Raw genomic sequence first — 18807 nt, forward strand, 5'->3', positions numbered from 1 at the left:
GGCCAAATCTTTTCCTATCCGCAGGTCAATTTTATAAAGAAGAACTGGTGAATGTAATGGGTTGTGTATCATTTACCACGGTGGTAAATGAAGTCATTACTACTGTTCAAGAAAGGCCCTACGGCCATCCCGTTATAAAGAGATAAATGGCACTGAGTGACAGAGGAGAACTAAAAAAAAAAGACCAGGGGACACCTTTGTTCTGTGAGATCAGCAGTGAGAAAGTGGGGACCTGGCTGAAATAAAACAACAAACACATGAAATTTCTCATTTATAATTTTAATCGAAGCATTACTATTCATTTTTTTCTTAACTCTTTCTTATAAGCACCAAATTTTAATAGCTAAGTCAATTTTTTGGGAAAGAAACACCATCAAAGAACTTTCCTCCAGAACAAAACAATGATGTTCATTCCTCCAAATAACCAAATTCGAAGTCTACCAAAACAAAAAGAAAAAGCCCACACACACACACACAAAATGTAACAAAAATCACATTCTAGGGGTTCAGTGCATTTAGCAGCCTTCGCTGTGCTGTCTAATCATCCTTCAGCTGACTTTCAAAAAAAATTAACACCCTAGCACATCAAAATATACATTTTCCATTTGCTTTGTTTAAATTAAAAATAATAATTAAAAAAAGAAAACTTGAAGGAAATCACAATCAATTGCCTGACTCATTTCGATGTCATGTACAGCACACATGATTGGGAGAGATTGGTCTTCAAGGTTTAGCTTTCTTCCAAACAGTGTAAAATACCCACCTGGATAGGGAGTCAAGGAATAAGAGCAGGTAATTCAAAGGAGGACAGACAGCACTGAGAATTTGTTTGCTGGCCTACAAACTGGAAGACGGTGAGTTTCATGGCTGAAAGCACTGCGGTGATGGGAATTAAGTCCTCTTAAGGGAGGCCACGTTTTGGCCTGGACACCTCCCACCTGTGACCGGGACACCGGTGGCGTGAAGGGAGCCGAGTGGAGAAAAGGCTAAAGGCATACGAACACTCCCTCGGAAGACGATACCGCTTCCTAGGTCTTAAAATGTTTTAGGGAATGAGTATGACAAGGAAGGCTTGAAGGGAAGTGAGAGATGGGGGGGGGCGGGTGAGGGAGAAAGTAAGAGGGAGAAAGAGGAGGAGACAAAGATGGAAGCATGGAGGGGACTCAGAGGTCAGAAGCCTTTTCTCCAAATGTTATCAACTGACTGCTACAGTGTCTCAATATATAAACAGATCTGACTACAAAAATGTTCCAAAAGGAAACCGTGATGAAGGTGGATGGTTTGGAGCGGGGAGAGAGGTCAGGGATCTCCACAGGTCATGGAAGAAAATGGCCGCCCCACAGGCAGACTGCTCCCCTCTCCCAGGGGGACCTAGGGAGTTTCCTAGGGCCTGTGTCTGTCAGAGGCTGCCGGGGCTTGCAGGCAAGGACTTCCCTGAGGACCAGCAGTAGTCACAGGATCCTCGTAGTCACGGGACCCTAGACAGCAACGAAGACTGCTGTGACAGGAAACTGGACTCCAGCGCCTCAGATGAGGAAGTTCTTATCTGGAGACCAGAGTCTGCTTTAGGAGAAAGAGAGGCATTTTAAATTTCGAATCTGGTTTTTCTCCGGACTAACTTTACTAACGGGAGCTAATGAACAACACCAATATTAGCTCTGTAATCCCCCGCATTATTTTTAGCTCTTGGTTTCTAGTGCAAATCAGGATCAAGTGAAGTGTAGAAACTAATATTAAGGTGGGATTAATTTTAATATAAAAGTCGAATGAGCATATTCATTCCTTCTGCCTGCTCCAGCTCAGGGGGAGCTTTTGAGTAGAGCTTCTGCAGCTTTAGATGCACAACGGTCTCCAGGCAGGCTAGTTAAGATGGCTCAGCGGCCCAGGCCGCCTGGCTGGCTCAGCGTCTGCCTCAGCTCAGGTCCGATCCCAGAGCCCAGCATCAGGCTCCCTGCTCAGCGATGAGCCTCTCCTTCTGCCTGAGCTTGCTCGTGCGCTCGCTGTAATAGGAGTAAATAAAATCTTTAAAAAACAAAAACAAAAACAAAAAACAAAAAACAGATGGCTCACCAGGACTTAAAGCTCCAGCCTCTGTTGGGTGGGGCTTGAGAAGGAGCCCGGCTTAATCAGTAAAACGACCTGGGGAGCTGTGGTAGGGAGCTATGGCAAGGCCACACCCCAGAAGCTGAGGGTGCGGCCCAGGAATCAGCATTGTTTTCAAGTTTCAGAAAATGGCAGCTACATCTGAATACCATGGCCGTCTATAGTACAGGGGTAATTCCATCTGTGATTGGACGGAAATGGTGAAGTGGCATGGGATTTAATTGGTATTGTGATCTGGCAGCACAGTGGTATGGTCTAAGGATACAATTCCAAGTATGAAGGAACACAGACGATCTCCTTTGAGAATTCCACAGGACAATACAGGCGCCCGAGCTGTTCTTCGTAGAGCGACAAGGCTTCCGTCAGATTGACACAGTTACCCTAAATCAAAGAGAAAAGCAAACAATGGGATTGTTGAGTCTCACTGAGGGTCCCCCCCCAGCTCATTTGAAGACCTCTAAACAATGAAAACAATTCTGGCTTTAGATTAAAGTTCATCTTTGAAAATGAGATAAGGCTTCTGTACTTGGACAAATTGTTTTCAGTTCTACTTACAGATCGATTAGCTCATTATTCTTCTACCTCGTTTATCAAGCCATTTCAAATGATTCGGCGTATGAAGCAACAGAAAGAAGAGAGACTACTTTCTCACCAGGAATACAGTCATTGTATTAACAGCACTCAATGAGCAAAGATGCATACACACCACCGTTCAAGATGTTTGCGCCGTCATCACCACGGTGTTGAGAATGAAGCATCAGAATGATAATGTTCTCGATTTCCAGAATGGCTTAAGACTACAACCCTGGGGGTGCCTGGGTGGCTCAGTGGGTTAAAACCTCTGCCTTCGGCTCAGGTCATGATCCAAGGGTCCCAGGATCGAGCTGCGCATCAGGCTCTCTGCTCAGCAGGGAGCCTGCTTCCTCCTCTCTCTCTCTCTGCCTGCCCCCCTGCCTACTTGTGATCTCTGTCTGTCAAATAAATAAATAAAGGATATCCCACAATTCCACTCCTTATCAAACATCTCTTGACTTTGCTGTTTTAATTTTTCTCCCTTTCTTGCCACCACCTTTTCAACCCGCCCCCAGCACCCCCACAGCAGCCAATGGTCAGGGAGATAGAAGGAAGCCTGCTGGGGGCATCTGGGGAAAAGTTTCAGCTTCTGGACAACCAAGGATAAACAGAGTGACCCGCCTCTTCAACTTCTCTCCTACCTAGTACCTAGAGGTGACATCAGAACCCGCAGCAGCCACTCTGTGACCACAAAGGAAGAAAGGATGAATGAGATGCAGGCCAAGACCAGAGCAGAGCGAGGAACACAGGATCTGCATAGTTCTAGAGCAGGGCTGCCACTGCTTTCTTATTTTTTTTTTAAAGTTATCTCCACACCCAACGTGGGGCTCGAACTCACATCCCAAGATCAAGAGTCCCATGTTCCACTGACTGAGGCTGCCAGCCATCTGTAAAGGAGAGCTTCTTCCTCTATAATGCGCATAGGAGTCACAAGTGATTTTCACTCGGTAGGTCTGGGATAGGGCTTATAATTCTAGCACCATTTCCCCCAAGGGCTGCTCATAATGGGTGCTTAATACCACCTACTACCTTTTAACCTCTGAAGTTCCTAACATTCTGAAGACTACTGAATGTGCCTGCCGATTCTAGTTCTTGTTAACAGCTTCACTTCCACTGTGCCTCAGAACAGCCAAGTACAATGTAAAATGAAAACCATTTACAAATGAAGCGTCCTGTGATGTAAGCATCCCCACGAAGGGCATTTCAAAACCAACCAACCAACCAGCCAGCCACAGGCAAGTAGGCAAAAAGAACTATTCTGAGAGCCGCCCTTGGTGGTTTTAACTTAGCACATTCGCTCAGCATGACGTCGTCATTCAGTGCCAGCCCGTTTAGTAACCCATCATCTAGGGTCCCGCAGTGGGATTTGGCCAAAGAGCCCTTCACCAGGATATAATTTGGTTTCAACATCAAGTTCACTGTGAGAGTATATAAACACCACACGTGTAATTTACGATTCACAAATAGAAAACACTGCCTGGATGTTTTTAGAACACATCACCCCTGGGGAAGCTATAGAATGGAAATGCCACCTCGGTGCACATTTCAATGGTTTTTCTTGCCATCTTAAAATTGACACCACTCTCTCTCCACTGAGGGCTTATGGGAGGATGTCCTTGCTGAGAATGTGGTAAGGAAATAGGAAAGTTTTAATTTGTTCTTCCCCAACATTGTCACAAAGCAGTCTTAAAAAGGAAAGGGAAAAAACCTCACCACAAATGGAGACCTACCCCAAAAAAGTAATGTTTCCTCTGTTTTTAAATGGAAATGCCTTTCTTTTTCTTAAGAAAAACGTATCAGGTCTTTCTCCGCTGCCATAATGGTGCACACGAACATCCCGGCCGACGCTCTCAAGAGCATTAACGGAGCCGAGAAGAGAGGCAAAGCCAGGCACGTACTAAACCAGGCTCCGAATTCCACGTCCAGTTTCTCCCCGTGATGTTGTAGCGGCAAATCTGTGATCACTGATGATCACAGAGCTGGGAACACTGCCGGGAACCTCACAGGCAGGTCAGACAACTGTGGCGTGATCCTAGATCTGATCTAGAAAAATGGCAGAATAATCTGCTCTCATCCCACCAGTTTGGTTTCACTCTTCTGACAACCGTGGCTGGCATCATGGACCATGAGAAGAAGCAAGGTGAAAATACACAGGAGAGAAAATCCTGGGATTCTTTTTCTTGGGATGTAACACAAGCAAATAAAACCTCTCAATGGATTAAAAAAGACATTGGAGATGCAGAACAAAAACCCAATAGCAGAGAATTAAACACCTTTTAAGGATGTGAAGTGTAAAAACTAATATTAAATTGGAGGAAGAGAAGGGAATACTGGTGTGGAGGGGGCATTCTAAGAGGTGAATGTATCCCAGTTCATTAGTTTGGTTCTAGAAAGTCTTCCTCGGCCCATGTTAGGTGTGGGTAGGTGACACTTGCTTTTTTACTTTACAGATTTCTGTACTGTTTACACCTTTTATTATTATTATTATTATTATTTTTAGAGAGAGCACAGGGGCAGATGGCTCGGAAGTTGTTAGAATGAGGCTTGCACTGGACTCTGCGCTCATGGGGGAGTCTGCTTGAGATTCTCCCCCTGTCCCTCTGCGCCTCCTACTCGTGCTTGTGCTCGCTCTCTCAAATGAAATAAATCTTAAAAAAAAAAAGTCAGATGGTTAACCGACTGAGCCACCCAGGCACCTATTTTTATCTTTTAAATTTAACAGTTAACAGGTTATGATTTCGGGGTGCCTCGGTGGCTCAGTTTTTAAGCGTCTGCCTTCGGCTCAGGTTATGATCCCAGGGTCCTGGGATCAATCCCCGCATCGGGCTCTCTGCTCAGCAGGGAGTCTGCTTCCCTCTCTCTCTGCCTGCCTCTCTGCCTACTTGTGATCTGTCAAGTAAATAAATAAAATCTTTTTTTAAAAAAAAGAGGTTATGATTTCTGTAATGTCAAAAAAATAGCAGGTCCAGAAGAATACATTTTTTTTAAGATTTTATTTTATTTGACAGAGATTACAAGTAGGCAGAGAGGCAGGCAGAGAGAGAGATGAGGAAGCAGGCTCCCTGCTGAGCAGAGAGCCCGATGCGGGGCTTGATCCCAGGACCCTGGGACCATGACCTGAGCCGAAAGCAGAGGCTTAACCCACTGCGCCACCCAGGCGCCCCAGAAAAATACATTCTTAACACCACTGTTCTTAGCAAGTTCAAAAGCAAGGTAAACAATATAAGGATTTAGGAAATTTCACGCATGTGAAACGTCTATAAAGAAAGTACGAGGGGGTGCCTGGCTGGCTCACTAGGGAGATTGTGTGACTCTTGATCTTGTAGTCACGAGTTTGGGCCCCACACTGGGCACAGGGAAGGAAGGAAGGAAGGAAGGAAGGAAAAATATGGGAATTTAAAAAAATGGGTTACCTTCTGAGGTAGACATGGATTAGGGAGGAATGTAGATGTGTCAAGCAAGGGTACAAGTAATGTCCACTTATCAAGGGGGGGTCGTATTTTGCCTAATTTACACAAATGCCATATACATTATTTTGTATCAAAGAAACTCTACAGCTTTTCCTAATGTGAAGCGGAGAAGAGAAGGGAGGCAGATCAAGTCCGAGGACCTGTCTCGTCTAGTCTCACGAAAGCCTATCTTCCCCCGTTCAAACTACCTGCCTCCCCGCCCTGAGGCAGCTCAATTCCCACCCCTGTGGCTCTTCGCAGCCCTCCGCAGGTTTCATTGTAGACTTCCTATAAAGCATGGCTCTGCAAAGTTCTTCTGTAAAGGACCAGACTGAAAATAGTTTAGGCTCTGCAGATCCAATGGTCCCCATCACAACTACTCAATGCTGCCCCTACAGCATGAGGGCAGCCAAAGGTAAATTGTCACGAAAGCGTGTAGCCGTCTACCAAGAAAATCTTATCAAAACAAGCAGGAGAGGAGATTTTGCCCATAGCTTGCAGACCCCTGCTTTGGAGTCAAGTCTAGAATGTGTTAAAAAAAAAATCATTTCTAAACATCAAGCCCAAAAAACCCATTCATGAGCAGCTGTCGGTTTCCCAAGAAGCTTCCCAATATTTTCACCAAGTACAAGATCTAGGATTAATCACCATGGGGTGGATCTTCGTGCAGGAAGAGAAGGAAAACAGGATCAGCTGAAGACCAAAGTGTCTCTTAGAGTTGCCAAGTTGTTTTCAACATTATTAATCTCAGACCCCATCAACCGCCCTGTGCCTGCATTAAAATGCCTCCTTGGGAGAATAAAGTTAAGACCTCTCTACTAGTCCTTCACATTTAAACATACTAATGCTTTTTAAAGGGGTGCGGGAGGTCTCCCAAAAGCCCGTAAGAATTATAGGAACCACAGTGCAATACCACCAAAGTGCTTATCTTCTGCTTATAGGTCAAGGGATTGTTGTACCAAGTAAAGAGACGCAGATCATCATTTAGCTCCTTTCGTGATCATTTTCAGAATATTCTTCAGGGCTTTGGTAGATTTTATGTATATGTATGTTTTACATAACAAAAGATACAAACTTTAAATTTAAGAAGCCCATAGAAAATGAGAAAAAAAATTTGCTTCCATCTGGTGGTAGGAGCACATACTACAGGCAAAGCAGTTTATGAAACTTATGTGGATAAACTGGCTTTCCAATGAACAATCTCCTAGAGGAAAAAGTCCAAAAAAAAAAAAAAACCAACCCAAATCACAATCTGTGTCTCCATCTGCTGGCAGAGACAACACACTACAGCCACAGCCCAGGGCTGGGCAATCAGGACAGCCGGCGTGAGGACAGAATGAATTCCCAAGGCAGGACAGGTCAGCTATTTATAAACTACTGTTTGAAAGAGCATAATTCAATTACAACGTTCTATCCTTAACAAATATAAATTTCAATAAAATACATGCAAATTTCAAAATATAAAATTCTTATTGAGACTTTTGGGGAAAAAAACCAGTTAAGTAGTCTACCTGTGTAAAGTATTTCCCATCCTGTTTCAGTACTTTCATCGAGAGGTCAAGAATCAGTCTGAGAAACTCCCATGTGGAATCTGGATGTTAAAACAAAATTTTTATGTTACATAAATATGGGCTTGCATGCATCAGAAACATCTAAAAAGTCAATTATCCACATTAATATTCAACAATACCTCCCAAAAAGAAAGAAATAGCCAAGAGCTTAAGACCTAATATTCAAGAGCATTTACTGTCATTTCGGGGGAGTCCTATACACACGTGCACATACTCAAGCAAGGTCAAAAGTATTCTTGTGCTTAGCACTGCTTTAACGATACCAATAAAGATTTGAACAAAAATGCAGTGGTTGAAATCTCAAAGACAACAGCTTAAGTGAGAAGCAGGACATCCCAAGAGAGAAACAGCAAGGGGCATCACATGGGGACCTGGTCCGCAAGCTCAGCAAGAAGGCAAGATTATGGGGAAAACACTAACTCTGACACACCAAACCAGCAGTGATGTGGAGTAGGTGGTCTGAGAATGGGGAACTGTCTCTGGTGTTGCTCAGAAAGCTCACCAGTTTGTCCCAGTACAGTTTAAAAATCACGTAACAGAAATAAATCCCCAAACAAGCTAATTTGTCAATGATGTGATTAGGAGCCATTTCATTTAGTGTCTCTCTCCAACGACTGAGTAAATGTGTCCATTTAGTGTCTGAAATCCAACCATCTTTCCACCGTGGGCCTCAGCTGAACTACCTTGAAAAACTGAAGGAACCAATGAAGGAAACCATCTCTAAGAACCTTCCATTCTCACAGAGTGCCAAGGAAAACATTTTCATGAACATTATCTCGGTTATAACAGAAAAAAACAGGATCTACCTTCTTCTGGAGATGTGGAGATTGGAACAGCTGTCAAATCATTAATCACATAATCAAACTCTCTCCCTTCTTTGGCGTACCTCTTCAGTACTGGGATACAGTCTTCTATTAGAACCTTCCAAAGAGAAGAGGAACAGACACACGTGAGCTGACTCATGCGGGTGGAAGCGCTAAAACCCTTGGGGAGGGGGGCGGGAAATGAAACTGCTGTTGGCGGCACATGGCCTGCCTTTGAGCAAAAGTGACTTCCAGCCGTGCCCTACGGCTACAATTCCGTGCCTGCTAGAGGCTTTGTCTGCCTCCTCACTTCATCCAAGCAACATATCTACAGGTACTATTATTAGCCACACTGTACCAATGGAAAACCAAAGTTAAGAGAGGTTACGCAGGGGCACCTGGGTGGCTCAGTCAGTTAAGCTTCCGACTCAGGTCATGAGCTCAGGGCTGTGAGATGGAGCCCCACACTGGGCTCCGCGCTGGGAGAGGCATGGAGAGCCTGCTTAAGGTTCTCTCTCTTCCCTCTGGCCCTCCACCCCTTCCTCTCTAAATAAAACTAGAGAGAGAGAATATATAGTGTTTGCTTCAGCTGCACACACACTACAATTGGAATGATACAGTGGAAGAGGAGCATGGCCTCTGCACAAGAACGAAACACAAATTCCTGAAGGGTTCCATACTTTTGAGAGACAGAGGGAGGGAAGGAAAAGGGGGGGGAAAGCTTGCCCAAAGGTACCCGGTACGAAACGAAGTCAAGAAGTACACCGAGATCTGTATGAAAGCCAAGTTCATACTTGAACTCTAGTCTACGGTCTCTCCTACTACTGTCTCTATCTTCTTCTACTTTGACTTTTTCTTCTATGCTAAACACTGAATGACTTCACTGTCTATTGATTTTTTGCATCTCACCTCAAACTTTTAACCTACCATTCTTCCTTTTTTTTTTTAACCACTTAGAATACTGTTGGTAAGACAACCGTGTAAGAAATACCAACTCGCACAATCACAATTATTAACAAGTACAGTAGTTAAGAGCTGGAATTCTCGAACAAATCCTGTGCAATAAACACAATTATCCTTGAACAACATGGGTTTGAACTGTTATTCACTTATTATTCACAGTTGTTTTTCCTCCTAATACAGCAAATAGGTATTCACAGTATTTTTTTTTTCTAATACAACACTGTAGAAGTATTTTCTCGATCACATTTACTTTTCTCTGGATTATTGTATGAATACAATACATAATACATATAACATACAAAATGGGTCCACTGACTATGTTCTTGGTAACACATCCAGTCAACACTATGTTACTAGTTAAGTTTTGGAGGAGTCAAGTTATGTTGTAGATTTCTGACTGTGTGTGGGTGGGGAGCAGGACCCCTAACCCTCATGGGTGAATAGTACAGGAACTCGGTTTGGGGCCTGCCTTCATTTCTCTAGTTACAACACACTTACTCATGAAAACCAAGTTCATGGAAGTCAGAAGTCAAGTTTGCCAGAATTCCCTAAAATAACCTATTCCAGAATTTTTCCTCTGAACGTCCTTACACAGATCCTCAGTCACAATTTGAAGAACCTGATCTCACAGCCCTATTGTTTTATAACTTGCTTCACTTAATGCGCCATCTAAGTGCAACCACACAGAGATCAAGACACTACTCAATCCCGTGGGACATGCGCAGTGCTCTCCTATGCTCGCATACACTCCTACCAACACACATTCTCACACAGACGCACACGCGGTTTTTCTTAGAACTAGGATCACACACCTTCTGAACTCAAAAATGTTCATCTAACACCATTCCTGGTAAAGATAGATTTTTTTTCTGGGGGAGGGGTAGTGATATTTCTTAAAATTGTATCATTCCATGAAAAACGTATAGACAGATGCCGGTCTGCAGGCCACACATGCGAACACTGGGTTGCTGAGACCAAAGGCATGTCCACTTTAGTTTTTATAGTTTCGATGACAATCACACTCCAACTAGCAGTGCACGCAAGCACCTCATTCTGTTGTGTCCCCCTTTTTTTATCTGTCCCTCTTTCTATTCTGTCCAGTTCCTTGCTACTGTTTTCACATGAACTTGCTGGGCCGTTAACAAAGGTGAGCATCCTGCTGTAAGTTTATAGGACATATGTACAATTTTTGTCTTCTGGGAAATACTAGTTCACATCCTTTGCTGTTTTTCTCTTTAGTTATCTTATTTTTTTAAATCTTAAATTGTAGCGGCTCTCTGCATTCTTGAAAGGATTAAATCCCTGTCGTGTTTGCTACCAGTTTTTCAGCTTCATTTATGCAATCAGGTGGTGGTGGTAGTTTCCGGGTTTCTTGTCTTTCTTGAAAAGGTTTTCCAGCTCTAAGGTTAAATATGCTGAATAAGTTTTTGCATCCAGAGCTTAAGCTGTCGGAGATTAATTTTTCTATGGCTTCTAGGGTCACGTTAACTTTGTTCTGATGGAGATGGACAGCTCATTGTGTTAGCATCACCTATGACATCAACTCAATCTCCTTTTCCCAAGCAAACTGAAATACATCCTAGGTCATCTTTACTTGCATGAATACACACGCAGACATGTTCAAAGTCTCCTTGCCATTCCTCTTATATGTGCATTCCTGTGTCAACATCACACTCCCTACTTCATTACTATGCTTTAACGGTAAATTACTAAACAACAAGGCAAATTTCCCTGCACTATGATTTTTTAAAAAAATTTTTCTTGGCAGGGCGCCTGGGTGGCTCAGTTGATTAAGCATCTGCCTTTGGCCCAGGTCATGATCTCAGGGTCCTGGGATCAAGCCCCACATCCGGCTCTCTGCTCAGCGGGGAGCCTTTTTCCCTTTCTCTCTCTGCCTGCCTCTCTGCCTACTTGTGATCTCTGTCTGTCAAATAAATAAGTAAGATTTTATTTATTGGAACACCTGGGTGGCACAGCCAATTAAGCTGCTGCCTTCGGCTCAGGTCATGATCCCAGAGTCCTGGGATCGAGTCCCACATTGGGCTCCTTGCTCAGCGGAGAGCCTGCTTCTCTCTCTGCCTGCCACTCGGCCTGCCTGTGCTCACTCGCTCTCTGACAAATAAATAAAATCTTTTTAAAAAATCTTTTTTAAAAAAAGGATTTTATATATTAGAGAGTGAGCACGCACAAGCAGGGGGAGCGGCAGGCAGAGGGAGGAGGAGGCTCCCCGCTGAGCAGAGATCCTGAGATGCGGAGGCTCCATACCAGGACCCTGGGATCATGACCACAGCCGAAGGCAGGCATTTAACCAACTGAACTACCCGGGTGTCTCAATAAAAAAAATATTTAAAAAAATTGATTCTTGGCTATTCTTAGGTATTTATTGTTACAAATGAAATTAAAAATCATCTGACTTAATTCTAAAAACTTCCTTGGGATTCTGATTGGACTTACTTATAATTAGGAAGTTAAAGACATTGTTCTGGTATTCTCATCCTAAAAATATAATATGCCTCTCCATATATGCCAATTCTTTTTTTTAAAGATTTTATTTATTAATTTGACAGAGAGAGACACAGTGAGAAAGGGAACGCAAGCAGGGGGACTAGCGGAGGGAAAGCAGGCTTCCTGCCCAGCAGGGAGCCCAATGTGGGGCTCGATCCCAGGATGCTAGGATCATGACCTGAGCTGAAGGCAGACACTTAATGACCCAGCCACCCAGGAGCCCCTCCATATAGTCCAACTACAGTTGTGGTAGTTTAATAAGATCTTGACATAATTCTTATCAGTCCCACAATACCATTCTTAATTAAATATACTCCTAACTATTTAACAATTGGTCATTATTCCTAAATGTGAAACCTCAAAGTACAAAAATCCTAGAAGAGAACACAGGCAGGAACCTCTCTGACATCAGTCACAGCAACATTTTTCTGGATCTGTTTCCTGAGTTAAGGGGTAAAAAAGCAAAAATAAACTACTGGGACTACATCAAAATAAAAAGCTTCTGCACAGCAAAGGAAACAATCAACAAAACTAAAAGACGACCTACAGAATGAGAGAAGATATATCTGCAAATGACATTATCTGATAAAGGGTTAGTATCCAAAATATATAAACGACTTACACAACACCCAAAGTACAAATAACACAACTTAAAAACAGGCAGAAGACACGAACAGACATTTTTCCAAAGACAACCTCCAGACGGCCAACAGAGATGGGCAACAGACACATGAAAAGATGCTCAGTATCACTCATCACCAGGGAAATGCAATTCAAGGCGACAATAAGATATCACCTGTCAACACAAGAAACAAAAGGTGTTGGCAAGGATGTAGAGAAAGGGGAACCCGCTTGCACTACTGGTGGAAATGCAAATGGCAGAAGCCATTATGGAAAACAACATGGACGTTCCTCAAAAAGTTAAAAACAGAGCGCACCCTCTGACCCAGCAACTGCGCTACCAGGTATTTACCCAAAGAATACAAGAACATTTGCTAATCCAAAGGGATACTTCTATCCCAATGTTTATGGTAGCGGTATTTACAATAGCCAAGATACGGAAGCAGCCCAAGTGTCCATCAACTGATGAATGAATAAAGCATGCACACGCGCACGTGCGCACACACACACACACACACACACACTGGAATATTACTCAGCCATCAAAAGAATGACACCTTGCCATTTGTAATGACGGTTGAGCTACAGTGTATTATGCTAAGTGAAATATGTCAGTGAGAGAAAGACAAATGCTGTATGATTTCACTCATACAGGGAATTTAAGGAAAAAAAAAATGAACCAAAAATAGAAACAAACCAAAAAACAGTTAACTATACTGAACAATCAGATGGTTACAAGAGGGGAGGTGGGCAGGGGGATGGGTGAACAGGTGATAGGGATTAAGAGTGCACTTAGCATGATGAGCAGGGAGTAATGCAGAATTGCTGAATCACTGTATTGTATATGTGAAACTAATAATACTCTTGTTAACTACACTAGAATTAAAATTAATAACTTGAAAAAAATTGGTCATTATTCTTTGTCATTATTCTGATAGGATCTCCAGGCCACTCTCTACCTCCAATTTCCGTTCAAACTGTTCTGGATTTAACATAGCTTAAAAAAATTTTTTTTGGACTATCTCCATCCAATCACTTCACCAAATTCTCATGAACTCAACTCATTTTCGAGGTGAGTTTCCTAGACTGTCTAAGCATTTAACAATTTAACATCATCTGCAAATAATCATTCTTTCTATATTTTTACTCTTCATTTTCCTAACTTACTGCCTTAGCTAATGCCTCAAAAACAATGTTGAATAAGGATAACAATAAGCATCTTCACCTTATTTCTAGTTTTACTGGAAACGCCATATGTATTTTGCCATTTTGTGTGACACTAAGTTTCTGATAGTTATTCAATTTCTATTGAAATTTTATCTTACTTAAAAGACTTTTTATTAAGAATGCTAAATATCCCAAGCGCTTTGTCATCTGTTAATATACTATCTTCTCTTTTGAATAATTCATACAATCAATCATGTTGACAGATTTCTTAAGATTCCCATCTTTATGTTTCTGAGCTAAATCTTCTTTGGGCCTAAAGAGTTCTTTAAATAAACTGCTGGATTTTGTTTTACTATTTTTCCTTGAGAATCTTGTATATTCATCAAAATCAATCTTTAGTTTTCTTTTTGTACTACCTTAAGGATTTTAGTATTAAGTTTAATCTATCATAAAAGGAATGGGGAGAACTTTGGAACATGTTCTATTTTCTAAAACTGGTTAAGCAGGGTAATTATGTGTTTTTGAAATAAACATTTGCAAAGACCTGGTGCTTTTTAGTAATGGTAGTATTTTAATGGATAAGGGGCTTGCCTGCGGTACCCCCAGATGAGGAAATCCCCAACCCATCCCTTGAGAGCACTCAGAAAACCCTCAACCTCAGAAGAATTTTCCAGGCTCCTCCTAATGGTTGTTCTAATCCAGCAAGAAGACAGAAGGGGTGGGCGGGTGTCTTCCGACATCTAACTTCCTCAAAAGCAGAACCATTTCAAATAAAATACTTTTCCATTCCCTAGAATGTCAATGTCAAATGTCAATGTCAATGTCACCACCTGCCTTTGGTGCTCTGCTTTGCTTTCAGACAGATGTGCAAGTCAAGAGTTGTTTTTCAAAGCCATTAGTAATGGTCCCTCCATACAGCCAGCTGCTAATTACAACACTCTACAACTCCACCCGTCCCACATGTCTGGGTTGGTGGTTCTGCATATGCTTACATTGTTCTCAATCCATATAAGGAAGTTTCAGGAGCCAGGGAGCCCGGTATCAGAGTGAATCACTCTTCTAAACTTACCCTATAATCTTGAATAAATGTCCTTTGAACTAAGCTGAATCTTCCTCAGCTACAAAAGAGGAGCACAGCCACTTGGTGCAGGGTTGAGAATTACAGGTTAAAACACCTTAGGCAGAGAGTCTAGCTAACAATGCAAACATTATTTGACAACAATGGTAACTTTTAAGCTCCGTGTGAGTGAAACAAATCTGCCATGCTCTGATGAAACTGACCCCACCCCGCCCCTTCTTAAAACTCTCAAACAGCACATGTGAAATATATATCCTTCTTTTCCCTTTTGCCCACGAAACAATCACACCTACATTTCAACAGAGACAGATCTCTCTTCCAGCTTAAAAAATTAACATGCATGAACCATGAAATCAAATTTGGATGCCAACATATTAGGGAAAATGCAGTAGGGGTAAACAATTTACAGATCAACAAATTAAAGCAGTCGTCTGAATTGTTTCCAAATCTGGAGACAGGCAGTTCCTGGGTGGCTCAGTTGTTAAGCCTCAGCCTTCGGCTCAGGTCATGATCTCAGGGTCCTGGGATCAAGCCCCACATCGGGATCTCTGCTCAGTGGGGAGCCTGCTTCTCCCTCTCCCTCTCCCTCTGCTTATGTTCACTCTCTCGCTGTGTCTTTCTGCCAAATAAAAAAAATCTTTAAAAAAAAAACTGGAGACATACTTTTATTTCCTTTTTTTTTTTTAAAGACACACATTTAAGATCCTATTCAAATAAAATGTATTTGCTTGGTTATCTTGTTCTAACAAGTACTGTAGATATAAGCACTGAACACGTGCATGCTCAAAATACAATACAAAACATATCCAACAAGCTGTAATGATTGGTCAACTTGCAAGCACAGTACAATTTAGGACAGAAACTAATTTGCTTAGCAAGAAGCAACTGCTGAGATGTCCACAATTCACACAAAGAGTCTGAAGGGTAGCAGAACACACCACCTCAAAGTACGCCACTTTGGTCTCCTACATTGAGCTGTAGGCACGTGAAAAACAGCAAATGGAGAAAACAACTTTCTGTGAACTCCCCTTCAATCTGCCTGAAGACAAATCCTCCGAAAGAAACTCCACTGTCAGAGAGCCTCTCCCTGGTGGGTTCAACCAGGAAAGGGTGACCTCTATCATAGGACAAGAGACAGATGCCACATCCAGACACGCTTAGTCACAAATATCATATACCTTCCGCGTCTACTCTTCCAAGGGCCCATTATCGTTCCTAAAAATCACTCACTTTGCCCAAGACACCTATGACCCCTTAACCCTACTAAGATGATATTTAAGCCTAAATTCTAAAGCGACCTCTGAGTTACTCACTTATCTCTGGGTCTCTCCAAGCACATAAGAGAAACGTTACTCAACTGCTGTTTTTCTCTTGTTAATCTGTCTTCTATTTTATAGGAGTCTTAGTCAAGATCCAGAAGGGCAGAGGGCAAGGGTGCTGATAATCCTGAGTCCATCTCTGGCCCTCTAATCTTATTCATGTTTGCTCAATGACCTCTTGGGACTACATGTTCTGGAACCTTAGAGATTAATAGATGTACGTCAGAAATGCCTGCCCAGGAAGGCTGGGATGTGTTTTGGCTTCCTGTGAATCTGTTAGAGATAACAGTCTTTCCCCTTCCTCAAACACAGGTGGTGCCGTAAAATCTAATGAAAGCTTGATTAAAGGCCAGTTAGGTCAGTTAGGTGCACACATACCCAGTGAAGGTCATGGGAACAGTACGCTCGGACTCCAGTGCCCTTCCTACATGTCCTCTTCCTCTATAACATCCGTGGACCACAGTCTGGACCTTGCAGAGAGTAACTATGCAGCTGCTGCGACCATCCTCTGCCCGATCCAGCCACTCAGTTAAGCGTCCCGGAGTAAAACTCGGTGTAAACTCTACGGTGTGGCCTCCTTTGTTTTCCGGTCACCAAGTGCCTAATCAGTTTGGGGGGGTTAATCTACTGTCCCTCCCCCACCTTCTAACAGTAGAGTTTCCTTCCCTCCAAGATGATCTATGTATCTTCTTAACCAATTTCCCTTAAAGTTGTTTTAGGAAGGTACAATTCAAGTCAATAACATATTATTAGCGGACCGCAAAATGTTATCTAGAAAACATAATTACCTGATAGCAGTCTCCTTTAAGATTGTCTAAGACGTCCCCACATGTTTTTCGCATGTATTTCTTACATCCATCAATCACCATTTGGTCAATGTTCCAACAGGTCAAGGAGAAATTAATCCTGAATTTGGATCTATCAAAGAATTCTGAAATAGTAATACTTTAACGAAAAGGCAGGGGCACCTGCATGGCTCAGTGGGTTAAGCATCCGACTCTTGATCTCAGTTCAGGTCACTATCTCAGGGTTGTGAGATCGGGCCCAGCATCCGGCTCAGCATGGAGTCTGCCTGAAATTCTCTTCCTCTCTGTCTGCCCCTCACTATACTCTCTTTCTCAAATAAATAGATAAAAATCTGAATAAAGGAAAGTAAAATCTTTATAAAGGTAAAACAAACATAAATTTTATAACACTAACTTGGGTATCAGATTTACCAAAAAAAAAAAAAAACACAATGATTTCATTTTTGTGAAAAAAATTTTCATTTTGTCACTCAAACAGAACGGAATTTTCTCTTCTCATGAAGAAGCCCTTCCAAAGTGATAAGCAGTAGACACGCTACCAAGGGTGCTTTCTCGCTTTCTCCACTAGGGGATCTCTGCTGTTTTGTCTGTAGCCATATAAAAAGGCTACTGGTACTAAATGGAATGTTTGTTCAAGGCAGAATTTATAAGGCATTTGCCTCGTAACATTAACTGGAGTCTTAAGACAAAAAGAGGAAGGAAACAGAAGCCAACTGAACTTGACCTCCAAACAAAGGATATCTCTACCATAGTGACCATCTTTGGTTTCAGTTTGACTATTTCACATAATATGCCCCCATCTCCACCCCCAAGAATCAGCACATCTTTGCCACTGTAGTCTTCTTTTCCACTGCCCATGATGGCCTGGGTATACGCCAAATCACTCTCTGCCAGATCTAGGGAGGAAAAACACAGGTACAAAATGTAAGTCTACCGAAACCCATACTGCGACCTGACTTGCCATCCTAGAAAGTGCTGGAATCTAGTCTAAAATTCGCACTGTTTTTCACTTTTGATCTTTAAAAACTGTCAACAATGTACAGAGGTCCTTTTTTTTTTTGCATTGTGGACTTTTCATCAACCCTACTCACCTGACACCTAATATATCCCATACACATAATTGGTCAGCAGGAAAAAGAATTCAGTCTTAAGAATGTTCTGATATGCTGATTAAAAGCAATCACATCTTTTATTACATGAAACAGCCTGAGAGTTGCTCCAAGTAATAGGAGAGAGAAAAAAAGCAAACTAGGGTTTAGAGGAAACAAGAATGGCCCAGAACTGCTAAATTGTTAGCACTCAGTGGTGAGTATACACAGGTTCATCATGCTGTTTTGTCTACTCAGGTTTGTAATTTTCCATAACAAAAATATTTCTTAAAAAATAGGCAGGGGCACCTGGGTGGCTCAGTGGGTTAAAGCCTCTGCCTTCAGCTCAGGTCATGATCCCAGGGTCATGGGATCGAGCCCCACATTGGGCTCTCTGCTCGCCAAGGAGCCTGCTTCCCCCCCTCTCTCTCTGCCTGCCACTCTGCCTACTTGTGATCTGTCAGACAAATAAATATAATCTTTAAAAAAATAAACAATCATCTTTTCTTTATATGAGTATCGTGCCAATACTCAACACTAAGTATACTAAGAAAAAGGAACATCAAGACCAAGTTTTCATGGCTCTGCCATAAAACGTGAAAGCCTAGGGGCACCTGGGTGGCTCGGATGGTTAAGCGTCTGACTCTTGGTTTAGGTTCAGATGGCAATCTCAGGGTCACAGGTTAGGGCCCCGGGGGGCCTGGTCAGACTCTGCCCTCTGAGTGGTGTCCGCTTCCCCTCTCCCGCTGCCCCTCCTCACC

The 18807-nt window shown here is 42.5% G+C and overlaps 1 protein-coding gene across 1 annotated transcript in view; it reads right to left on the bottom strand.

Moving 5' to 3' along the window:
* Positions 1-263: 263 nt before the first annotated feature.
* SMS (spermine synthase) overlaps positions 264-18807 on the bottom strand; it is a 48617-nt gene continuing 30073 nt past the window's right edge. The window contains exons 6-11 of the mRNA XM_082718282.1: positions 17698-17854; positions 16941-17028; positions 8503-8617; positions 7637-7716; positions 2369-2484; positions 264-763 (exon numbers count right to left, since the gene is read on the bottom strand). Coding sequence (XP_082574408.1) covers positions 724-763; positions 2369-2484; positions 7637-7716; positions 8503-8617; positions 16941-17028; positions 17698-17854 — 596 coding nt within the window. The 3' untranslated portion in view covers positions 264-723. The remainder of the gene's footprint in view (positions 764-2368; positions 2485-7636; positions 7717-8502; positions 8618-16940; positions 17029-17697; positions 17855-18807) is intronic.

The sequence above is a fragment of the Mustela nivalis genome (assembly GCF_964662115.1).
Source record: "Mustela nivalis genome assembly, chromosome: X".
NCBI classification, from domain to species: Eukaryota; Metazoa; Chordata; class Mammalia; order Carnivora; family Mustelidae; genus Mustela; species Mustela nivalis.